Source organism: Batrachochytrium dendrobatidis (assembly GCF_000203795.2).
Source record: "Batrachochytrium dendrobatidis JAM81 unplaced genomic scaffold BATDEscaffold_3, whole genome shotgun sequence".
NCBI lineage: Eukaryota > Fungi > Chytridiomycota > Chytridiomycetes > Rhizophydiales > Batrachochytrium > Batrachochytrium dendrobatidis.
Genome location: NW_006281101.1, coordinates 1,046,364 through 1,071,847, shown reverse-complemented (window position 1 = coordinate 1,071,847; position 25,484 = coordinate 1,046,364). Strand labels below are relative to the sequence as shown.

Genomic DNA, 25,484 nt, shown 5'->3' with positions numbered 1-25,484 from the left:
TGCGAATTCAAGCCGTCTAATTACAAAGTAATCTTGCCAAACTTTCCTTCATTTTGTCAATTAACACAGCGCATCTAATTTAAACTACAGCCATTTTGATAGTCCAATATGAGTGAGTGTCTAAAGCTTCTATATGACCTATCCCAAATGTCTGAGCCATTAAACATCAGCATTCTCAAGCATTTCTTTACACAGTTTAACCCTTCCAGCTCCAAGTCGCTGCACGAGACCATCCGGTTTTTCAACATGAAGGAACTCGAATCATCTGATTACCGCTCTGCATACCATCAATTCTGTGACTGGCTATATGGCTGGAGCGTATCAGATGCGACAGACTATGCAGATTTGACTGCCTCCCCATCGGATTATTTTCGACAACGACGTGTTCCTCGAGATATTGATATGAAGCTGGAGCGTGAACGAGCCGAAGCCATACGGCTCATGAAAACATTCGAAACGCTCTGTTCACTTTCGAGACGCAGTTTGAAAAAGTTTTACATGGATATTGAAGCCGAAATACCTCGATTGGGCCAAGGACTAGATACATTCACCAACAAAACCAACAAAGGCGATAGTCAGCATGAAAGTGATGGTGGCATGGATGACACAGAGCCAGTGGATGATGTCGGTTCTGAAAGTGTATGGGCTTTTTCAATCAATAACAATGAGCATAATCCGCTCTTGGGTCGAAACGGCATTGGAATCACAGATGACCGCCAAAAGGACGATGGAGAGAATAGTGATGAATGCAATGAGAGTCAGACAGAGGATGACGATCACGATACTGATGAAGACAATCAGAATGTGGTTATAAATAGCGGCATGAAAGTCCGGCGTCGCAGCAAAGTGGGATTCGAATTAGTAAAGCACAGCGATAATGTAGGGAAAAGGCTAGCAGATACTATTGATGACGAGTATTTAGAAACGAATCTAGAACTTGCAGACAGCATTGACAAGACCATTTCAAATTCTGGAAAGACTAGTGAATCTGTTGCAAAGCCAAAAAACACCAACGAAACTTTGGATTCTCTGGATCATAAAAGTTTATCAAACCCAAATTCAGGATTGTCGTTGGCAGATAAAGTTGATTCATTTAAAGACAGACTGGATGCACGAGAAACTGCGGGAAAAATCAACCAAGGTGGATTCAGTTTTATGCAGTCCCAGGAATTGGGTAAATCAGCAAATGATGCATTTGCTATAGGTATGCCAGCTTTAATAAGTGGAGATACGTTGGATGATGCACGGCGAGCACTACAGCGAGATGTAAATCATGTATTTGCTGAAGTTGATCGGTGCACCGAATACACGTTAGTATGCATGACCAGCATTCTTGTGGTGCTATCGTTTGCAGAGCTATTGGGAGAAAAGGATACATACTCCAAGCATTGTAATCTGGCAAACGAACTATCGATTGATTTTGTGTCGAATACACTCAAGACTGTATGGGATCTGCTCAACAAGGAGATTCCTGGCGAAGCTACTTTGGCTCTTTTGCGAAATCCATACACATTGCGCGATATGCTGAAACGAATCGTTGGGCTTCGCGAACAGATAGCGCATGCCCCAAAGAACAAGATACGAAGACTTTACTTGAAGTTTCTATCGCTTCATGATATTTTTAGATCCACTGATATCCATATATTTCCCAACTTTATATCAGCCCATAAAGAAGGCGCTAAATGTGCTGTATTTTCGGCATTTGACAGCTCATTGTGGCTTACAGGCGGATACGACTGTGTGATTCGAATTAGTGATATTAGAAGTGCAAACAATCATATTTGTTTGGCACAGTATATTGGACACAAGTCTATCATTACCGACGTGCACTTTACCAAAAAAGATTCTCAAATCGTTTCGTCTTCATTTGACCGAACTATCAAGATTTGGAATGCTCAGCAAGCCACTGTGGAGAAAACTCTTGTTGGCCACACTGATGCAGTAACATCTTGTGATGTTAGTGTTGATGAAAGATATATTGCTTCTGGATCTACAGATAGTACGGTGCGATTTTGGGATTATAATACTGGCGAGTGCATCACAATTATTCGCAAGCATACACGCTGGGTCAAAGTTGTTAGATTCTCATCAGATGGTCGTCATTTAGCAACTGCCGGGTTGGATAGACGAGTATATATCTGGGACATTAAAATTCTTGCCAACTCGCGATCTCCAACTCATTCACGGTGCATTGATTCGTTTGGAGACTATGTGCTGGACATGGCCATGTGTAAATCATCGCTGCTGCTTACTACTTCACGAGACTCTACCATTCGACTGTTTAATTATATGTCTGGACACGAGTTGCATTCATTTAGCCTTGCTCCATCATGGGCATGTAGTGTCTGTTTTTCAAACAATGGCGAGTATTTTGCAACAGGCTCTTTTGACAACAATATTATTATTTTTCGCACACATGATTTTGCCAAGATGAGAGAGATCAGAGCCTTCAACTTGGGTATCATGTGTGTCCGATTTCCCAGAGATATGAGCTATGTAGTTGTTGGAACTACAGAGGGATTTGTCCAGCAAATTCCATTATAGTGATGATGGTCCGAGTTTTGGTTTTGGAATGGATATTTTCTACCATCTCATTCCCTTATTGAATCGACTATACGACGTTCATGGCATAGCTTTAAATAAACTGTGAGCCCATGCTACACTAGTAATTTGTTGTACTGAGGCATTAATATTGCTCATGAAATCATACAGAATAATACAAGGGCGAGTTTGCAAAGTGTTGGGTTTGACTGTTTTGATGTTGCCAGTAAAACGTGGATTGCAATGGATGGATATGGATATGAATTCAAATTTAATGATTGTACAATGCATTATTATAGCAAAGGACAGCTGCAGCTTAAACCACCATTCAATTGTGTACGCACCATATGATGGACGCTGTGCTGATTGAATTTAGAATGTCCATTCAAGTCAATATCCAACAAAAAAGCATAACGAATATTTAAACTGTTTATTTCAAAGCAAGATGTAGTCGCTGAAATGCAAGTGGTCCACTTTACGTGAATGCGGCTGTCGTTCGTTTTTCCTTTTCGTTCATCTGCATTTGCCAAGCATTAATCAGTTCGTTTTTTTCATTTTCGAACTGACTATGCATTTGTAGATTGAATATATGAAACACTTTGTATATTCTACCGATTCGGACTACAACTATAAGGTCTGCAACAAAGGCATCGCGAGAGTACAACCCAAATTTCAACGAAAATAGTAAGATAATGATCAATCCATCGAGTAGCTCAAAACTGCTATTGTACATGGCTGATGGAGTGCGAGATAGCACGCGCAAAAAAAGCTCAATCAAAAAAACCATTCTGATTGTCATGGATGACCAAAATAATATCATACGCATCATAGTAAAGGCCTGAGAGTCTGTTGCTAAGAGATAGACCATTTGTTTCGTGGTACTGACAAAAGAAGGTGATGCTGTATCAAACAAGGTCTCCAGCAAAGATAATTCTACTCGCAATCAATTGCAGTCAAGTTAAAAATCGCAATATTCAGAGTGCATGTTGTTAGTAAGCTGCCAACTGACTCTCAGTAAAGTTTGGTTTGAAGATCTAGTTTTCTCGACAGACTGAAATGTAAGCTCTTACCACAAATCAAAAAATCCAAAATAGCCAATCCAACAATAATTGTATGAGTGACTGGCCATTCCATAAACTGTAGACGCAATCTCAGAGCTTCTAAAAAGTTATTCTCGGGATTACTGCCATTGTAGCTACTATTTGATTCCAAAGTCTTTGTATCGATGCTGATTGTTGTTGGAGCTGCAAACGATCTCATTATGTTTTGCATTTACAAAGAATTTCAATCTAACACTTGAACACTTTGTAATCTGATGAAAAGCGGCTGTAGATGTCAAGTCAAGCCAAGAATAAGCAATTTAATTTGATCGTGCCAAGATATATTCACATATAATGGAACTTTATTTATCTTTCGTCATTGCTTCTATTATGCTTTGGAATAAACAACTTGAATTCGTTGTGCTTTACTACTAAAAGTCAACCGCACTGCCTTTTCAATTGGCACTTCAGCCCTTTCTCAGTGTCTGAAATCGCATGTCGTACAAAGCCATTTCGCAAAGCTACACATTCGCTGATTTAGCATAGTCTGCAATCGTTCAACAAACAGCAATGTCGCAAGGTATGGAGTTACAGATTTGCTGATTAAACCCTGCTGAGAATCACTAATGAAAATGATATGTTGTCTAGAATTAAACTAGGACTAGAAAGTATCTTTTCAACGCCATTGTTTCGAGTCCTGAAGTATTAAAGCATTTAAAGCACCCTTGATCAACTTCCAGACACAGCGACCATTATATGATGCACGAATTAAGCTCGAGTTTTGGATTGAAATTGCCTTTTTTGCATAGCCATGCATTGTACGATCGCCAAGTTTGAAACCAGATTTGCTCGTTGCAATCCAAACCTAGGCTCGATGGTCGTCACTCTATCCAAATCTCGGATATGCTTTTGCTCTAGTTCAACAGAACAAAAATTGCATATTTCAGGAATGCAACTGTGGCTTTGATATCCATCACAATATTTAGCTGTAATATTCAGTTTGAATAAAAAGAGAGTTGAAGATTAAACAAGTGTCAGATGTGGGGTTTATTGAAACTGGTGTGAATACTACTTGAATATTTATTCAAACCATGCTGTCCATCAAGGTTAGTAGATCATCATTTCAGGAGACTGACTGTTTACTATGCACTCGAGTACTCTTTAATGTTTCATTTCACATGAATATGGCTGTAAATTGTCTGACTGCATTGCCAAACAAGAAGCCATCGTCGTTTTACCATACTCGTTATACCATCCTCAACTCTGACTTTATAAGCCACACATACCTTTTGCTTCCCGCCCATGTTTTCACCATTATATTGCTACGTCATGTTGTTTTGATATCTTAATTGATACTAGTTACAAGCAGTTACTGCTGTATCTTGTTGGTATAGCTTGAACTTTAGGCATCTCAGACTTGCTACTCATTCACAACTCTACAAGCAATCGCTTTTAAAAAATCGTTTGTAAAACTGCATATTGTTCTAGGTCAACGTAGATCATATAGGTGCAACGCTAAAGACTGTCCAAACAAGACCAACACCAAAGTCAGCGAGCAGCCGCTGCTAGATCAAATAAGCGATGCTTCCTATATTGAATCGGTGAAGCAGCAGACCTTGTCAACAAATCTGACCATTGCCGTGGTATAGAAAGCAAAAGCAATCAAGGATCCTGTCATTTGAATCAGCAAATAAACAATCTACCAATATTTGAGAAAGAATAGCATCACCAAGGGTGATGGTTAATGCCATCTCTTACTTTTAATTTTTCTCTATTGTCTGCCATGTATCACAGTTGATGATACATGGCAACCGACATTTGATTGATTTGGAATGGAGTGGAATAGTTCAACAAGTGCATGACGACATTGCGGTTAAAAGTTCAAAAAAGACCATGTGATCTGGTTTGAAATTAAACTCATGGACATGATCCAATGCAAGCTATTTGAAAGTCAATTGATATGGGTAAAATTTACTGCGATATTCACGTAAAATAGAGCACGATAAAGATGTCAAGGTGCATAAACAGTCTCCCACTAAGTAACAATTTCCACCAATTTTACTGGACATTGTCCCCTGACCTCCTTGGCAAGTTACTGATCTTTCTCTTTCGTGGTCATTTTTCACAAACGACTAAATAAATGCTCACACCCTAGTTTTAGTAATTTCCGCATCCCTGGCATTTGTTCAATCTTCAACTCTTGTTTTAGCCAAGCTGGACATTATAGTGTTGAATGTAAATAAGATGTGTAGTCCTTGTTCTGTTGAACTGGAGCGCGAACGTATCCGAGATTTAGGATACAGGAGACGAGTTTGACAATACCAAAACAGTTGAGCTTAATGTTTGGATTGCAATGAATAAATCCGACTTTAAACGTGGTGATTGTACAATACATGATTATGCCAAATGAGCGGGAGGGGATAATCAGCTCAAAACTGTAGTTTGTGTATGCATCATATGATGGATGCTGCTTATTGAATTGAGAGTGTCTATTCAAGTCAATATCTAACAAGAGAGCGCAATGAATATTTAGCCATTACCTATTCCAAAGCAAATAAAGGCAGTGACTGCAAGATCAATACAGAAAAATGCTTCATTTACATGAATGCGGCCGCAAATCCAACAGTTTGTTTGTATAATCGGTTTATTTGGTGTTCAAGAATATACATTACAGAAAAGCTTGACAAAGGTATGCATTATCAAAAGGGATTTTTGCGGCAAAGCACGCCCAGATCATTTGCTGTCCACACAGCAAATAGTGAGCAAGGATCCCTGAAATAAGCCAAATTCAACCATATTTGCTTGGTATGAGATATGTGTCAAGACATTCATGTCATAAGCCTATTTCAGCCTCATGTTTGTCATTAAATTGATAAACGATAGCACAAGCCAAGAAAAACAAACGACAAGCATTATATGGCTTCGTGGCGGATTGTGAATACGGGGGCTATATGCACAACCAAGAGCCGGGCATCTGATAACATTCATTCAAAAATGCTATGCAACATGAAATTATACTGCGGTAGCTTTATCCAGTACGCATGCAAACACTAGACATGCTAAAAAGTCGAAATAAAGACTAATTGCTTAGTGGTGATGTGAAGATAGTTTTGTAGCTGACCATAGAGTCAAGATATGGATATGATGAAATACAATGGGAAAGTGACGGTAGATTTGAATCCAAGTTATTTGGACAAGAACCTTGTTAATATCTTATAAGACTAAGCATACGTACCACTAAAGGCAATGCAGAGTGAAATCAGCTAATGCAAATCCGCACTATCGTGGCTGCTTTACTGAAAAAAAAAAGTTGCTCGCTGATAGGACAAAACTCGGCTTCAACTCCGACGCTTATTCGCAACAAAGCAGCAAATCAGCAGGAATGTCCTTGCCTCATGGCTAAATTTGTTCAAACCAAACTTGTTTTTTTTTATAAAAAATGCAATCCCAACTTTGTATATGTATGGGTTCTTAATCCGCCTTAATTTCCTTTTACTCGTCTCAAATTCTTCGTTGTACACAACAACCCTGACCCCTCAACATCTAAAATCCCATTAGGTGTATTTAGTCTGTAGTAAATTAAGGAGAATCCAACGCTACACTTGTAATCAATGTCACAGTTATCACAACGATCCCATCCTACATCAGGCGGGTCGTGGGTACGACATCAAAATCATGAGCAGCACCCACCACTTAAGCAATTAGAGCACCCCCAGCTGATATGGCAGACAACGTCTACTCCCGAAATGGCATTTGCCTCGGAGACTCTTACTGCAGGCGCGTCTGCCATGATGTCTACTGGTGGAATCCATACTCCTATTGTGAATCAAGTGCCCAGTCTATACTCTGCCTCGAGCGACTCTCCACCGATTACCACTGCATCGCTCTCTACGCTGCCTATATGCATGTCATCCTCCCAATCATTGTATACAAAGACGGCTGGATCAGCATTGCCTTCACAAGGCATGTATCCTAATGGATTCATCACTACTACTGCGGCAGCCGCTGCTGCAGCAGAAGGTGGTGAACACGACAGTGCATCTGCTGCCATGCATGATCGTTTGGGTCATTCTCGAAATATGGGACAAACAAACTCCCTTCCACCCTTGATGTCGTACGGCCAGCATTTGACTACTCAACTGCTTGATGTGGGAAGTACGCCTAATCTTGGTTGGATTACTGATCCGTCCAGTCAGGTTTCAGACAAGGACTCGACGTGGGCTTCTCCTATGGTTGATATATTTCATTCCCAGTCGGGATCAGTCGAGCAAAGAATTGATGCAACTCTTCGATCTGCAGGGTTTTCTAATGGAGTGCAGGTTCCCCAGTTGACGATTCCACTGGCTCTGCCACTCTCCATCACCTCTGGCACGTCCATTGAATCCAACCCAATATCCGCAGATCTTGTTAGCCCGTACGATTCTAGTCTTGGTTCTGCGGGTATCTATGAGCCATGCACGTTTCCAAAGCAAGATGGAGGCAGCGCACAAATGCTCATGTATCTTCACCCTCCAACAAAAGCTGCATCAACTGCACAGCCATCTTCACGAGCTTCAAGTAAATTTTACGCGTTGCGCATTTCCAGGTGTCCGGGAATATATCGCACATGGGCTAAAGCCAAGTCATTGATTGATGGATGTGCCGGAGCCAGGTACAAGAGCTTTCCTACCATTAGCGAGGCTGTGGACTTTATCCGTGAGCAATTTCCCGACTGTACGTTTACACAGAATGAGAATGGTGAGTATATTATGGACGATTCGTCTGTAGTAGATCGGATTGTCGAAGAGGCAAGAGCAAAAAAAGACAAGTTGGGTGGAATTGTGCTCGACACACAAAGTGCTGATATCAAGGCTATGCCTGCGGATATTTCCACTACTGTACAGGCTTGGGAGTCGGATCTTTGTTTTCAGCATACTTTGAATGCTGATCAACAATCTATTTTGACTCATATTACTAATGGATCCAATGTTTATATTTCCGGAAAGGTGAGTTGATTTGAATTGTTTCAAGGTTTACATGACGCTTTAGCTCTCCTAACTAATTCTTTACTTGATAATCTGCATACTTTAGAGAGGTGTTGGTAAGCGAACCCTGATGCTACATATTAAATCATTCTTGGCTCGATCCAACAAGGCATTTGCCGTGACCTCCGCATGTAGTATTCGCTCGCTTCAGCAAGATGTTCAATCCACTCAAACTTGGATGGGCATTGGAAAAGCAGTTGGAACTCGAAAGCAGATTTTGGCCAAGGTCCGCAAAAACCCAATTACACGAAAGAATTGGATTGATAGCGACGCGCTGATTGTTCTAGATTCCTCTTCGTTTTCTGCTCATTTGTTTGATGTTGCAGACTTTTTGGGACGGCAGTTGCGCAAGCAATTTGATCGGCCTTTTGGTGGGATGCAGATTATACTTTGTGGAGATTTGTTTGATCTTCCACCGTCTCTTAGTGGAACAATTTCGTGTGTGGAATGTGGACAAGGTCATAAAATTTTTCCAGATCCCGAAAACCCAATCGGTGATACGGCCGCTCCTGGAGCTATCCTCGAGTGCGTAAACCAATCTTGTAGAGCTGTTTTTCAAAATATGTGGACCATGTTTGCTTTTGAGGCACACAGCTGGGCTACTGCCAATATGATTCATTTCGAACTAAAGCAAACCTACAACAGCGATGAGCAGCTTGACAATCTCATGAATGATCTGCTGGATGTTACCATTTCCGCTGACAGCAGAAAGCTTTTGCAATCATTGCACAATGATGGATCATTAAATGAGCTTGATGCCATTGAAATTGTTCCTACCGACCAAGACGCTGCCACCATAAATGATGCTTATCTAGCAGGTGTTGCTAATGACGTGGTGACATTCGATGCACAAGATACGCTTCTCAAGACCTTTGATTTTACTTCGCGTGGACAGCTACGTGATGGTCCTACCGACGATCGTCTCGACCTTAAAATAGGTGCCCCAGTATTTCTATTTCCTAAAACTAACAGCAGCACTCCGATTCTTGGCCAAGTATATGGGTTTGTGGCTGTTGACAATGCTATGCGTGAGCATTTGATAGCAAAACTTTCTTGTAAGCACGAGGCTGTCACCCAATCAACTCTGGAGTGGATCAAGAAACATAAATTTCTTCCGCAAATTCTTTTGCATCAGTCGGGGAATGGTTCGGTTCAAAATACACACCAACAAATTATTACCGTTGAGCCTCATATTTGGTGTGTAAAAGCACACGGAAAGGTGGTTTCTTGGAGAATCCATCTTCCGATGCGTTTGGCATATGCTGTATCCGTGCAGAAATCTCGCGGTTTAGCTTTTCCCAATGTTAAAATCTCATCTATTCGACACTGGGCAACTGGCAGTGCGTATATTGCTTTGAGTCGTGCAGGATCTTTCAAAGGAATTCATTGTTCGGATATGCATCCCAATGCCTTTTTACCAAATGAGATTGTGCTTGCTTTCAAGACCTGCTCGCCATCTGGCTCTCTTTCAGCCACGGTTACCTCTCGTCTTCAACCTTCATGTACTCCACGTATAACCAACTTGGCATCTGCTAGACCTGTAGCAAAACTCCGCAGTGGTGGTACAAAGCGTCCTCGACTTATTGGTATTCCCATGAGCAACTCTGGTATCTTCCCGTCGCTTTCTAATGACGACATAAACTTTGGTGTTTTGACCAATACATCCATGGATGATTTGCGACTGGTAAACCAACAGAACCATCAACTTCCTTCCCCAATGCTGTCGCAGCAAAACATGAATGGGTCTACTCCACTTCAGATGCATGCTACTTTGATCTCGGATGACTCGCAGATCTCATCTCCTAATATGTACTGTACAGAGACTTTCACTCCACTGCGTTCGGGTCAATCTATGACTTCTCGTCAGCAGCAAATGGGTGCATACCAAACGCCTCGTCATCACCAACTCCGTCAGCTTCCACAATCTTTGACATACCTCCCATACCCATCTCAGCTTCAGCCACAAAGTGAGCTTGATCATCGTCGAAACTCGTTTCATGGAATTTCTGGAATGGCAAATACGTCTCTAGCACAATCATCTCCCTTGTCAATTGGTCTACAAACACCATACCAGCAAAACTATTCACCCGCACTCCAGACATACCAGAATCCCACCAAACGACGACAAGTATACCAACAGGTTCCAATCGCCCTTAATACAGGTGTGTCAGCCACCACTAGTGCCGACATTTCCTACTTTGGTCTCTCTCCTCAGCTGAGCGCACCCACATCGCAATTGCCAGTGGACAAGCAATCGCTACCAACACTTACTACAAGTCCCAACTTCAATACTTTTATTTCTCCAGATACACTTACAAAAAAGTTTAGACCGTCTACACTTTCGTTTTCAGCAAACACACTAACGTCTTCTCTTCCGCACCATTTTACTGGCGTAGAGAGCTTTGGGCTGAATACAGGCGACTGGAGTAGCTCAACCATCAACTCGTCAAACACAGATTCGCAATCTTCGTTAGGACCTATTTCGTCGGCTACGTCGCTATCTGAGCCTTTTGGCTCGATTTTCTTTGACCAGCCTGTTACCAGAGCCAACTCTATACAGTAGATTTAAAATAACCAAGAATTTCCTGCTTTTGCAATACCAAGTTTTTTATTCATTGCATTCTAAAATCAAGTGAATTTTGTCTTGGCTTGCTAGATTGGATTTATCACTCTAAAATCTTTGATATTGAACATGTTTATTTTTGCTGATTGTAGTCAAGCTTGAATTATTTTCTTCTTGTAGACATTTGTATTTTCTTTTCACTTTCCTGTTTGATCTCTATCACCACCGTATTCATATAAAATGAAACACTAGATAAAGATGCCAAAATACATAATAAACAATCGGTTTAATGAAATTACGAGTGTTGATTTACTGAGCAATGTTGCTTTGCATTCCTTTGTGTTCACGTAGAATAAAGCTTGTTTTATCTTGCAGCGACTTTTTACATTTTGCCATGGCAGTTGTAAATATTCGCTGCGTTTTCTTGTTGGATGAACATTTTCAATTTAATAAACACGATATCCATTATATGATGCATACACAACTATAGTTTTGAACTGACATGATCTTTTTTGAGTCGTTTCTCTGTATTTTAACACATCAGACACGTTTGCGCTCTGGTTCGAGATAACAAGGATTGAATCTTGGAAGTGCATCTATTGTTTCCATGCCAACCGAGGTTTAACATTTGATTAGTTGGGTTTATTTAAAGCTCAAGGTTGGAACATGGTATTTTAAAAACTCCTAGTACAGATCATTGACATCGCCAGATCCGTGTCCATCCCTCTCACCCTCTTTTACTACACCAATGTGCTGTAGTCCAATCCATGGATCACGACCTCCACCCCATCGTAGCACTTGCTGACGAAACTCCTCACCGCCTGCACGCCATTCCTCCATAGGTTTACCGTGAAACAGTTTATGGTATATCCTACTTGCCCATCGGCGACTCCACATGTAGCTGTAGTAACTTGCACTGTATCCAAACAAATGGGAAAATTGAATCTGCCAATGAGTTCCTGGCGCAAAAGCAATTGGAAACATACTATTTTGAAGATCTTCGAGTATTGATGTGGTGTTAAAGGTTGATTTGGACATGGCCAAAGGAGAGTGATATAATTGGTCAAGAAGCGCCATTTTTAATTGCTGTTGAGTTTCAAGAGCTTCGAGTGTGAGGAGATGCAAACACTGTGCTTCAAGTAGATCCATAGGAATTGGATCGCCAGTTTGGTAATGCTGACCAAATTTAGCCAAAACTTGTGGAGATTTTGCAAAAAGTTCCATTAAAATAGAAGGCACTTCAACAAAGTCCATTGCAACTCGAGTACCTGCAATGTGCTGGTAATCAGTTTTAGCGAGCATAGCTGAAATAGAATCATATCAGACATGATCAAGATATCAAATTTAAAAGCATTAGTTATCCACAATTTTGACAAGCCACATTGAAAATTCAATTATAACCCAAAGCATTGCAACTACAGTTCAAGCATAAAGCATACAGTGCATTGCATGTCCCATTTCGTGAAAAAGTGTCTGTATATCGTGTAGTTCTAATAGTCCAGGCCGCCCTTCTTGCGGTCGTTGAAAGCTGGTCACCAGCACAATGATGGGTAATTGATACAGTTTGGAAGATTTTCCCTGTGAATGGTACACAATTTGCTCATTGTTTGGATTGCTCATGGTATCAAAATTGGGTTCGTAATGGTCATAATCGTTATCGATGCGTCTTGAGCATCTCACAGTAAAGTGTGCAGCGCTTTCATATTTCCGACCGCCTCCACTTTCTCTTGAAAACAAATCACAGTAAATTGTACCGAGTTTTCCTTCAGTCTCATGAACCACGTCTAGCTTACGTACATCAGGATGCCATGTTTCGCCTTGAAGAACTTGACTTGGCTCGAGCCGAACTCCATATAGCATGTTAAACACATCAGACAAGCCTTGTAGCGTGGATCCGACAGAATAATATGAAGAAAGTGAGTTGAGACGTAATGAAGTAGCACCCGATCTTAAAGGTGTAGGAGTACTTGAACTCGGATGAGTAGTTTCATACGTGGGTCGGGTTAAGAACTGAGTATAATAAGATCGATCCCATCCACGGATGCCTTCTGATCTGCCAGTATGTACACGCTTTATATCATTTAACCGATTGTACTCGTTATCACAAAGCGGTCTATTAGCATATGAAAGAGTTTCTAAAAACGACTTTACTTTTTCTAAGCATCCAAATAGTAAGGTTTTTCATAAGTTTACTTGTCATGCATATCTTGTCATGATAATCAGGCAACTCAATACCTGGTGATTCAGCCATCTTGTCAATCAAATACACATGTCCATAGCTTGGTTTTCCTAATAGTCTAGCCAAATCTGCGCGACAGGTTAGCATTTCTTCAAGTACGGAGATTTGATGTGAAGATGCTGAATTCATGGCAAGATAAATTCGCTTGCGGGTTTCTTCTTTGTGTGCTGTTCGCAATATAGTTGAAGCAATATCTGATGATGTAGGAACAATGGCACGAGCGGGTCTATTTGAAGATTCCGATTGAGATCCACGTTTGGCACGAGAGCTGGCTCGGCAAAGTGCATCTACAAGAGGAATTGGAACTCCAATAAGATCATTGTGAGCGTCATCAAATTGAACAAACTCTTCAGAAGGAAACGAGTTCATGGTGAATTCTTGACCCAACTCTAAAATACGATCATTGATGCGAACGAATTCGGCGCGTGTTGCATCTGGCATATGAATGCCAGACTTTTCAAAGTCAATCATGAGTAGCTTTGCAACTCGCTTCTCTTCCTCGGACATGGCATCAACAATATTTGAACGGTCAAGTGTTTGTTTCAATGTCTAATGATTGAAATAATACTCAATATTTAGGATTGTTTTCGGAAAAATACAGATCAGATATTTGAGATGGATCAATATACCTTGTATAGTCCCTGGTGGGTATTCAATTGATTGAGATAGTTGCTCAAAATTGAATGCGCTTGATTGGCAGCATTCACAAACTCTTTATCAGGATGGACATTACGAATTACCTCTGCAGTATCAACGACACAACACAGAATATCAGAAAGGGTATCGAGTCTTTTTGTAGTTTTTTTGAGTTCATCATCAGTCGTGGCAGCACACACTTTATCAACGATTCCCTGAGCTCGTTGAACTGCATTTTTAGCAGCAGATACAAAGCCAGCTGGATGGTGCAAACCCAGATATCCAAACAGACCCATTTTGCTAGTATGACCGACAAACTCGGAATAAGGACTAATATTTAATGATTGAGAGATGTGAGGAGTGTCAAACGCATCTCTAAGAGATATATTAGAATGCTGCTGAGCGTCCTTCAAGACCATCTGTTGCTGCAATAATAATGTATGGCGAAGCGAGTCGGCATGAATCAACCTAGTCTTGGAAATGGCATGCAAAGAAATAGGAGATGAATGGAGCAATAAAGTAGTCAAAGGGGAGGAGCAACAAGACAATCCAGCACTAGACAGAAGCAATCTGCAGCGTCGAGATGGCGATCGCAGCACAAGCATCGATGAACAATAATTCAACAATGATTAAAGAACAGCAGATGAGCAAGACCAACACACCGTATAATTATGGTGGTCAGACTCTATATTGCTGATGTTCCTGATGACAAGTTCGACACGTTGGCTGAATTCAAAACTTGACTTTCAACAGTTGGAATTCAACAGTTGGAATCCAGCAACACCAGCATGGACAAGGATGCACGAATCACCACTCCCCGACATAGTCCTGAAGCTGGCCATTCATCTAGTCTTTTTACTGGACTTCAGTCTCATTTTGGAAAGGCTTTTGCTGCTTCAAGAGATGCTGTTGGAACTCTACAAACCTCGCTGGCCAGTTCTTCTTTAATCCCGTCAAACCATCCTGTTGCTAAACTATCAGAAACAACTTCTGGCAGATCTTCTTTGGAAAAAAACCTTATTTTTGATGCTTCATCCAGCAATGCATTCGTTCCTGTTACACTTGAATCAGTCCACACTCAGTCAACCATCAATGGGTTGCAGTCTGACCCTCCATCTGCTCACAACAGCTTCGACATGGCTGGGAATACCCTCAGATTAAACCCAATTGATAATTCGCCTATAAGAAGTCTCTTTGGATCCTATTCGTCCAACACTGACATTACTGCATCGCTATCTACTAAACTGCCAATGGATTTGCTTACTGGTGATGAGAATTTGCCATTTGGGACTCAATCTCCTGCTATACCATATTCTTTGGCATCATCACTCACTGCATCTCCAGAACGCATGAAAACTACTACTGCTCCTCCAAATTCCGCTGGTGGGTTTTCCACCATTCCTCTTGACCTGCCGCTGTTGTCCCAACCAGCACAACCATCCCTTTCAACAACAACAATTTCTACAACCGTATCTGAAACTGGACTTGGTTTGACACCAGAAGAAATACAAGAAAAACTGGATCGGCTTAAAAAGTTTGAATCCCGTTTTACTGGTATGTTCAACCTTGACTATCCTCTTTATCTGAAAAGGCGTTCTGCTTTCGATACTAGTGTTTCAGCTATTAATCAAGTTTGTAAATTAATTTAGATCTTGCAAAGGCATACAAGGCTCTTAAGTCTAAACAACAACAACTTGAAACAATCATCATCAATCATACATCAGTCAAAAGCTTTACCAAGCCAGATGATTTTGTCAATCTAGAAACCTATTTAAAAGATGCTTTTTTGAATCAAGATGTATGTTTTCATTTAGTTTACTCGCATATATCGCACAATTTGAACTAACGCTATAGTTTTATTTTGGTCTGATCTATACTAGGCTGGATCAGAAGTGACCAAGCTGATTGAAAAGCTACAACAGCTGAAGCAATCTCACAATGATGAATCTCGCACACACGCAGATATGTACGGATCTATGCAAGCACGACTGGTTGAACGAGAAGAGGTAGATATATTATCAAATTAGACTTTCTCAATACAAGCATTCGAGTTTAAACTTTCCATGTATATTTTTAGGAAATCAACCGTCTTAAACACAAACTGCATAAACTTGAAGGAAGCAATGCACCATCAGAAGGGGCTTCGACACCATTTAGTGATCACACGGGTACGTCGACACCCAGCCATCAGAATGGACCATCCTCCTTGCATACCACATCCATGGACTCTCTTTCACTTAAACTCAAGATTCGTGAGCTTACCACATCTCTTCAGAAAACCACGGAACAGCGCAACAAGGCACTCCAGCACATCAAAAACATTGAAAAAGATGCAACTCCTACAACCGCCGTTCGACTTTCCTTTGATGACCGAATGGGCTCAAACCATGCACTAGATACTCTTGCATCTACTGGATCTATGGAAAATATTGCTTTTACCGCACCTACATCTCCCAACGGCAACAGCGCCGAAATGAGTCTTAATATTCGTATCCATGAACTTGAGTCGCAAAATCAGGAATGGCAAGCCAAATACGAAAAAGCCAACAACGCTCAACTTGCCATTCAATCACTTGTTGCTGCTCTTCGTGAAGACAATGATCGTTCCATTGATCGTGTCAGTGAACTAGAAGAAACACAAACAACTCTGGAACGTACCGTCAAGGAGTTGCGTTCACAGTACAAGTCTCTTAATGATGAATTTACTGGGCTTGCAGAAGAATCTGAAAACCTTCGTTCTCAAGTTAAAGAATTGTCTAAATCAGGTGGTAGTCAAAAATCTACTGAGCAGGTTCGTCAAGAAAATCGCGAAAGAAGTGCCGGCCTTGAGGCTCGGCTTCGCACTGTTCAACAAAAGCTCAGCAAGGCCGAATCTAAATGTTTATCTCTAGAAGAAGAACTTGAACAACGCAACGCTGAGCTCAAAATGCTTGAACAAGAAACCCTGGACCTGCGACAAACTGACACTCTTGCATCTACAAAATCTGAGGCCTCTCAAGAAATAGAACACCTTACTAAAAAACTGGCTTTATTGCAACAGAAGCTGGATAGCCTTCAATCAGAAAAAATATTGATATTTAAAAAGCATCACACAATCGTGGAAGCCTTGAAGGTAGATATTTTTTCAGTAAAAACCGATCACATTAAAGCAAAGTCACACATCCAGGAAACTATGGTTCAAATCCATAACATAGTGCATCAATTTAAATCCCAAATTGCATCTGCAAAATCCGAGACTGTTCAAGTCAGCGACAAAGTATTGGCTTTAGAATCTGAAAAAAACACTTTGCAAGAACAACTTGCTCTTCTTCGTAAGGAAACAGAACGTCTAGCAGATGAATTAGCAGCAAAATCTACATTGTCTTCATCTCTAGAATCTCAAATTGTAAATCATCATTCGGAAAAAGAAGAATTGCTACATTCCCACAGCGATACACTGGCTGTGTTGCGCTCACAGATTACTGATCTGAATCTTAGCATTCAGAAAAAGGAAACTGACATTGAAAATTTAAACGAAACTATTTTGAAGCAATCTATACAGCTTGAGCAGTCAAGTCAGCATAATGAAACTCTCAAAAATGGAGCAGCAACTTTACTTGAAGAGCAGCTCGATAATGCAGACACTTTAATAAACACCTCAGCTCAAAAAGCACAGTTTTTAGAAACAGACTTGCGCGACTTGACTGGCCAGTTTACCGAGGTTCAGCAAATGATCAACGACGCTTGCTCAAATACCACTAATCAACAAGGTAATATGATGGCAAAGCTGACTGAAATGAAAGCATCTATGGAGCCAATCAAATCTCATGTTGAGCAGTTGGTGCATGATCTGCATGCTTCTAACCAAGCCTACAAGTCTCTCTCTGAATTAATTGATTCGGAACGTTGTCAGCATAACCTGCATATTGAAAATTTGATTACTCAAATCAAAGATCTTAATAAACTTGAACTTGGTGCAGCTGAGGACGCAGATAAAGTGGTAGTAGATACTGCTCGACTGGTTGACTTGGAGGCTCAACTGCGCGAAGCTTGTGCTACTAAGGAACTGATAGCTTCCCGCCACGAGACTCCGGAATCAAAACGACCAGAAAGTGAACTTGCTGAATGTGGCACAGATAAGCATGGAATCACTTTAGATTTTCAGACGCAGACCGCTCAAATGGAAGTTTTGGAAAAATGTATTCTAGACATGACCAAGGGACACGAGGCCATGCAACAACAGTGTCAAAAAGTTACAAAACTTGCCAATGCTTTTTCGAGTCGTATAAATGATCTACAAACTGAAACAACCTCTGACGAGGCCACCAAAGCCCAACTGCAACGGCTTGCAGACGGGTTTAAAGCCAAAGCAAGGGACACACTTGTGCAAAACAAGAATTTGCAAAAACAACTGGATCAGATCAACATTGAATTGACGAGTGCACATGGAAATGCAGACCAATTGAAGTCTGAATATCATACTGTAAAACAACAATTACAGGAAACTTCAGATAGTAATACTAGTTTACAGAAACAGCTACAAAAGGCACAGGCAGAACTGTCTACGCTGGATACTGCCAAAACCATTGCCAAGTCTTGTCTTGAAGCGTTGAAACCAGATTCTAACACGGAAAATGACACGTTGGAATCTGTGTTTACAAACCTAAAGACAGAAGTGGACCAGATACGCACTGATAAGCATTCACTTACTCTTAAAGTTGCTAAACTTGAGTTGGCCAAGCAAGAATTAAATGAACAGCAGTTACATTTAGCTAATCTTCAACAAGAGCACACAGAAGCCAAGATCAACATTGCAGAGCTTGAAAGCAAGCTGCTAACTGCCAGTGATGCAAAACAACGACACGAAACGCATTTAGACAAGGATCTTGCAGCAGCAACTGACACTGCTGCACACTTACAAAAAAGTATCGACTCTTTGCAAAACCAAATAGCAGAAAAAGACAGCAGCATACAGAATTTGACTGAACAGCTGTCTTTAATCAATCAGCGTTTTGTCGAATCCGAAAAAAAGGCGTCTCAGCTGGAATCCATTGAAGCCAAGCTTGCCGAATCACTGACTAATATAATACATAAAAACACTCAGTTGGAAGCCATTCAAGAGCAACTGGCGCAGTGCCGGAAATCATTGAAAGAAGAAGAGGAGAAAAAGTCCAAGTCAATACAGCTGTTGCGTAATTCTAAAACACGTATTTTGAAATTGGAAAGCGATCTTAAGGCTGAAGCTGAAAAGGTACAAGCAGCACTTCAAAAAGTTACCGATGCGCATAGCCAGCGTGAACAAGAACTACAAGAAAAAGAAACGCAGAAATCTGCACTGAGTCGTCAGATCGAGGACCTAGAAGCTCGCCTTCGACAACAGCATGAACAGCTTGGAGAGGTCGATTCAGTGCATCAGGTTCTAGCGGATGAACGCTCTAATTTTGAACGTCAAATGTCAAGATTAAAGTTGGCCGAGTCGCATGCAAAGGATGAAACTAGCAAGGCAGATGAGCGTGTGCGTGCCGTACGTGCAGAAATGGATGCACTTCGCGACAGTTATTCTCAGCTTGAACAGGACTTGCAGGCATGGACAATGCAATCTCAGGATTATGAAACGAATATTGAGAACTTGAATGCCGAGTTGGAGACATCTAGGCGGTTGTTCCAAACCAAGAGTATTGAGAACGATCAAATGAAAATTAGAATATCAGAGCTAGAGACCAATTTATTTGACTCTTCTCAGATGTCGCTCAAGACTCGAGAAGATTATCAGCAAATGCAGCGCGATGCCAAAGACGCTCAGCGAGAAGTGAGTGAGCGTACAAAAGAGATTCGTAGACTGGAGCAGTCGATTGTTGAAATCAAAAGCAACTTTTCTGCTGCAATAGAGGCTGCAGATCAACGTACACTGACTTTCCATGAAAAGTTGAAGGAATACGAGTCGATCAAATCTTTGTTGGAAGAAGCGATGCGTCGTGAATCAGACATTACTTCTGAATTGAATCAATCCAATGTAAGCCCAGTTTTTTTGTCAATTGCCAGTATAAACTATAATGTTGATTTGAATTTATTTTGCTTTGCATATCACACAGTTGAAGCTGGCCGAGTGTCGTGGTGAACTCGAGGCATTGGAAGCGGCTCAAAAACAGTTGACTGCTGATCGGGAAGTGGAATTGGCCGCGTGGAAAATGAAGGAAGTTCAGTTCAAGAATCTCAATAAATCATTAAAGGACGAAGTACGCAAGCTATCCCGCAATTCATTAGTTACCAACTCGTCTAGCAACGACTCTTCTCCTCGATTATCTGCGGTTGATACCGATACCCTTAGTGGTCGACGTCCCTCTTTGACACTTTCTAGCGGTCAATTGTCGCCTCCAGCAAACTCATCTATGCCCTTGTATAACTCTAGTATGTCGAAAAGTTCTCTTCTTGGACCGCTCAGATCACAGCTGACTGCGCAATCGAGTAGCACATCCATAAATCATATTTCCGATCAACCAACTATATCATCGCCTCATTCATCAGCTTTGTCGTCATTAATGCAACAGCCACAACAGGCATCACACACCTCATTTCAACAGCATCGAACATCTCGCGATTCGGTTGATTTGCCTGATCCCAATCCAGAATACCTTAAACATGTTATCCTCAAGTTTCTAGAATCAAAAGATAAGAGGGGTCAACTTCTTAGTGTTATTGGAATGCTATTGAAATTTACTCCTGACGAGCTCAAACGAGCACAGCGAATTTCATAGGCGATTCAGATCTGTGCTCGAGTTATATTCGTATTCACGTAAAATGAAACACTTTTCTGTATTTATCTTGGACTGATTTTCAATGTTGCTTTGAAATAATGATTGACTGACTTGATTTTCTATTACAAACCAACTGGTTTAAAACATCTTTGACATAACCCTACATTGTACGATCATCAGATTTCGTCCGTGTAATTCAGAGATTGAGTTATTTACGTTCTAGTCCAAAAAATAATGATGACATATTTCAAAAGTGCAACTGTTGTGCTCATGTCAACCATCAATCATTTATTTGGTCGATTAAAAGTGATGAATGCTCAGATCTGTCAAATACCCTGTAGATCAAACCCATATTATGGTAAAGACATATTCCATAACTGAATTCAGTATGGAATAATCGAGTGTATTACATGAATGCAAGAGCAGCCCAACCAGCAATCAAAAACATTCCACCAATAGGAGTAACTGGCCCAAGAACCTTTGATATTCGCTTTTTACGATCCATGACTAGACAGTAAATCGATCCAGAGAATCCAACAATACCAGTTACAAACAGCCATCCAGCCAAGGAACTTGCATTTGGAACCTGTCTCATTCGGATAGAGGTAGCCAGTAGAACCATTGCATGGCCTATCTGATACTGAGAAGCTGTTTTCCAGCTTTCGATCAGTTTCTGGGAGTCTGGATCTTTTAACAGCATTTTCTAAGAGACGGTTGTGTTGAAGGATCGAGATTAACTCAAGCCAAATATAGTGATATAACCAACGTACAACAGAATAAGAATGTACCTTGAGACCATGAGCACCGAATGCTCCACATACTACACCGGTAGCACCCAACAGACTTCCAACACGCCAAAACAAATTAGCAGAACTCGAGGCAATCATGACAATGGATGAAACTATCTGGTTGAGACGAGTTCACACGAGTCTATTTATAAGAAATTTGAGGCGGAATTCGAGTCCATCACATCAAGTATTGGAACCGATACTTGAGAATTATAATTGAATCTGTAACGATCATGTAATCAATTCATACGATTCTACACCAGAATAAGGTTTTGAATGGAATGTCTTGTTTCTGTTCAAGACTGGTCATGACACTTTGTGTTGGACATTGATTTACTGCAATCGTTTTGAATTATTTTCCTTTTCCAACATTCAACATCAAGCATGTCCAAAGGCAGCGAGACTCCACGCATCAACTCATCCATGCTTCACAAAAATGTTGGTCGCACCGTTCGTCTTGTTGGGAGAATCTCTTTGGTCAGTCCTGCACTACTTGTACTCTACTAGCAATCTAAAGACGTTTGGGTTGACTGACAATGTCTAGTTTGATTGTATTCTTGTCGATTCCTAGTTGAATGCACAGCAAGCCATCCTAGAAGCATCTGACAAGGGCCAAGTCAATATCCTTCTTGTACAGGTATTCCCACTCTACACACTGCAACTCTAATTAAAATCACTGATTTGTTTTTGTAAAGGGATCAACTGTTCGACAGGGTGTTGTTGAAATTCTCGGACGAGTCGAAGCAGACATGAGTGTCACAGAGATCTCATCATGCATGTTTGACGAAAATTATGGCAAGTTTACTGATTCCAGCTGCTGTCTTGCTTGGATGGTTAAAGATATATTCTTGTCGAGACTCAACTCTGCCATAATGTTGAAATAAAACTAACAATGCATTGTCACGATCCAGATGCCGATGCATATGACAAGATGGTCCAAATCGCACACTCTCAACCTCAACTGTTTGGATGGATGTAACTGTATTTTAGTCAAGTGTTGCTATTCTCAGCATCCCTAGTATTCAAGTATGCATTCGCCAACTCTCTAAATGAGCCGTCACTATAGAAATCTACCACTATCTAGCGGATCAAATGATCAGTAAAAATACTTATTTTTATATGGTTTATTTGGTTACAAATACTTGTTTTGCCAAATAAATTAAAATATGTTCGTTATGCACTCCACCTCGTCTCATAACAATTGCTGCATGAGCATTGTTGAAATAAATGCAGACATTAACCTTTTCCCAAACAAGAGTGTTGAGCGTGTGCACCATCCACTCGCGTTTCTTTTTTAAAGAGAGCTCAGCAAGCTCATGTGCAGTGTGCGTTGAAAGCAACTCGGAGTTTGGCTGAGCCTTGTCTGCTTCACTGCATGCATGCTGCAGTTCTATAGCTTCTGATGACTGAGTTGAATCATGCTCGGATGATATCCATTGCACATCTTCCACAAAGTGTTTTTTACGAATCCGTGCCTTGATGGACAACACAGAAAGCGAGATGGAAAGAATAATCAACCAAATTGGAACAATAATAGGAGATAGAACAACAAAAACGCTCAAGATGCGGATCTCGCTCCATTTCCAAGTTTCCTTTTCCGGAGGATCAGTTTCTGATGGCTGCACGATGGCAGGGTATTGTTTTGGGTCTACTTTGATGGGCTTGAACCTTCTAAAGGGATTGCTCGAGGCAATCGCAGCAGTGGTGTATCTAACTGTGAGATCGTTCCTGATGTTTGAAAATACAGATCGTTTTTGAAACAAGGCCAATGCCTTGAAAAAACATAAACTGGGATCTGACAAGAGTAGTAGCAATGGAATGCCGTTTAGAAATTTATCCGCAAGGCTAAGCTGTTGACCAACACGCACAAGGACGACCTGCTGGAAATAATTAAACCCTCGTCCCATAATAGACGATTGAGGATGGCTAGTTCCCAAATGTGGAGTTGCAAGAGTAATAAAGTTGACAGGACGCACTTTATCAAATATCTTTGTAGAGTATAGCTTGCCAATCATGTATCGATTGATAAGGCCTCCAAGAGAGTATCCAATGAATGATATTCGGTCAATTCTCCCTTCATGCTGCTCTAAAACAGCCATGACACTAACAAGGCCTCGGTCACCACAAACATCGATACCATCGTAAGTATACATGCCAACTGAAGAGTCGATATTGAGAAATACCAAGTCGGAGGCTTTCAATGGATCCGACTCGGCAACTTCAGAAGGCTTGGACAATGCTTCTGGCTCCTTTGATTTAGGACTGTTGATGGCATTCCCAGGCAAAACATCTGTACTGGAAGAGTGTTTCCTAATAGCATTAATAATGGGATCCATATGGTTGGGGTTTCCCCACAGTCCATGGTGTAAAACAACTAGATGTAAAGACATGTGGTCCTTGCTATAAATAATAAACTTGATAAATTGGATAGTCGAGGTTTTGGGCAGTTTGTAGCATCCAGTCACGATTTTCTCGACTTGAATTCAATCCAACAACTACTCAATGCCGTATTTATGTAAACTACATGATAAACAGTCGCATGTTTGATTGGTGTCGGTTTTCTGGACACTGTCATTGAAATCATTGTTCAGAAACAGTTGTTGCTGGTCTTGACATTCAAGTCACGTTCTTTTGCGTATGGATTTATACTTTCATGCCAAAACTTTGTATAATATATTGTCATCAGATTGTTGATTGATGGCCTGACAACCCTGTAATCATCAACACTTGAACAACGAGACATTGCAAACACACTTGTGGATCTTACCATGCGCAAATACCAGTCAACAATGTCAATGATCTTGAAAACAATATTATGTACAAAAACCAACTGTTGAGTGACAGACAGATTGGCAACAATGAATATGTCCAGGCTTTTGTTGATAATATTCAAACAGTAAACTCAATGTCTGAATTGCAATGAATGAATGTGATGATCGTACACCGTATGACTATGCAATCAAACGCAACAATGCAAGGTTTAAACACATCAGTTCAAAACTATAGTTTGTATCATATGATGGTTGGTGTGTTTGCCAACAGTAGTATAGAAAGAGCACCAAATGATACCGTTTTATTTAAAGTTTGTAGGAAAATTCATACAAACTCTGGCTCTATTTCATTGTAAATAATTTGAATGGTAAATATAGTTTTTCATAAATTTGTTATATTTTGTCATTTTCGTGTCTTTAGTTTTATTCCACGAAAATGACAAAACTTTGGGTGAAGCTTAAGCCAAACAATGCTGTCAAAGTCTCTACTGAAGACTGCGCAAACGTCGACGACTTTAAAGAAGCTTTCAACAAGAAGCTTTCACGCGACTTTGACTCTTATGACGCTGCTCAACTCTCACTCTCGCTGACTGATGGTGGTGAAGCTTTGTAGCCATACGACCCAGTCCCAGCTCAAAATACTGGAGATCATCCACTCTTGATCACTATTACAGGAGTTTCTGCTGCTTCCCCAACTCAACTTGTCATCCCATCATCTACGGATAACACAAGTGGAAATTTTACTGCCACTCACAGTCCTTTGGTTGGTAAGGTGCTTTCAGTTTCCATCAATCAAAACAAATTGATAAAGTACCTTACACCTGTTGGCAGCTCTCCTACAACTCCAATGGGAAATCCCTCTACACCCATCGAACTATCTACACTGGGTTTGGAATTGGAGCAGCTCATGTTTTGGAAGAACACCACAGCAAGACTCCATTGTTATTGATATTCAACGTGACTACGATTGGACTGATATCGAAGAGTCTCCACCTATAACAATTGTGTTAATTACTGGACTTGATGGAAAACCTTTGAACGAAGTGATGATCGAATCGGCATGACTCGCTTAAATTCTTCTTCAGATATCACTTCGTTCAAAGGTTTTCCGTCGAATCCAGTAATGAAGCGACAAAAATTTTTTTCCC

At 40.8% G+C, this 25,484-nt stretch overlaps 7 protein-coding genes across 7 annotated transcripts; 3 read left to right on the top strand and 4 right to left on the bottom strand.

The window, feature by feature from the left end:
• Positions 1 to 108: 108 nt before the first annotated feature.
• BATDEDRAFT_23553 (uncharacterized protein) lies at positions 109 to 2,544 on the top strand (the record flags this gene model as incomplete). Its single annotated transcript, XM_006677253.1, has 1 exon — positions 109 to 2,544. One exon carries the CDS (start codon positions 109 to 111, stop codon positions 2,542 to 2,544), a length of 2,436 nt encoding a protein of 811 aa, XP_006677316.1.
• Positions 2,545 to 3,016: 472 nt separating this feature from the next.
• On the bottom strand, positions 3,017 to 3,801 carry BATDEDRAFT_23552 (uncharacterized protein; the record flags this gene model as incomplete). The annotated part of the gene is made up of 2 exons (XM_006677252.1): positions 3,017 to 3,474; positions 3,612 to 3,801. The coding sequence occupies 2 exons, from the start codon at positions 3,799 to 3,801 to the stop codon at positions 3,017 to 3,019; spliced, it is 648 nt and encodes a 215-aa protein (XP_006677315.1).
• An 8,051-nt stretch (positions 3,802 to 11,852) lies between these two features.
• Positions 11,853 to 14,339, bottom strand: BATDEDRAFT_10335 (metalloendopeptidase; the record flags this gene model as incomplete). Its single annotated transcript, XM_006677106.1, has 4 exons — positions 11,853 to 12,472; positions 12,608 to 13,324; positions 13,404 to 13,956; positions 14,037 to 14,339. The coding sequence occupies 4 exons, from the start codon at positions 14,337 to 14,339 to the stop codon at positions 11,853 to 11,855; spliced, it is 2,193 nt and encodes a 730-aa protein (XP_006677169.1).
• A 6,729-nt stretch (positions 14,340 to 21,068) lies between these two features.
• On the bottom strand, positions 21,069 to 21,664 carry BATDEDRAFT_86927 (uncharacterized protein; the record flags this gene model as incomplete). Its single annotated transcript, XM_006677496.1, has 2 exons — positions 21,069 to 21,480; positions 21,566 to 21,664. 2 exons carry the CDS (start codon positions 21,662 to 21,664, stop codon positions 21,184 to 21,186), a joined length of 396 nt encoding a protein of 131 aa, XP_006677559.1. The 3' UTR covers positions 21,069 to 21,183.
• A 285-nt stretch (positions 21,665 to 21,949) lies between these two features.
• On the top strand, positions 21,950 to 22,449 carry BATDEDRAFT_23547 (uncharacterized protein; the record flags this gene model as incomplete). Its single annotated transcript, XM_006677251.1, has 3 exons — positions 21,950 to 22,042; positions 22,137 to 22,202; positions 22,261 to 22,449. 3 exons carry the CDS (start codon positions 21,950 to 21,952, stop codon positions 22,447 to 22,449), a joined length of 348 nt encoding a protein of 115 aa, XP_006677314.1.
• Positions 22,450 to 22,689: 240 nt separating this feature from the next.
• On the bottom strand, positions 22,690 to 23,955 carry BATDEDRAFT_23546 (uncharacterized protein; the record flags this gene model as incomplete). The annotated part of the gene is made up of 1 exon (XM_006677250.1): positions 22,690 to 23,955. One exon carries the CDS (start codon positions 23,953 to 23,955, stop codon positions 22,690 to 22,692), a length of 1,266 nt encoding a protein of 421 aa, XP_006677313.1.
• An 817-nt stretch (positions 23,956 to 24,772) lies between these two features.
• On the top strand, positions 24,773 to 25,400 carry BATDEDRAFT_23545 (uncharacterized protein; the record flags this gene model as incomplete). The annotated part of the gene is made up of 3 exons (XM_006677249.1): positions 24,773 to 24,935; positions 25,011 to 25,103; positions 25,168 to 25,400. The coding sequence occupies 3 exons, from the start codon at positions 24,773 to 24,775 to the stop codon at positions 25,398 to 25,400; spliced, it is 489 nt and encodes a 162-aa protein (XP_006677312.1).
• Positions 25,401 to 25,484: the final 84 nt, after the last annotated feature.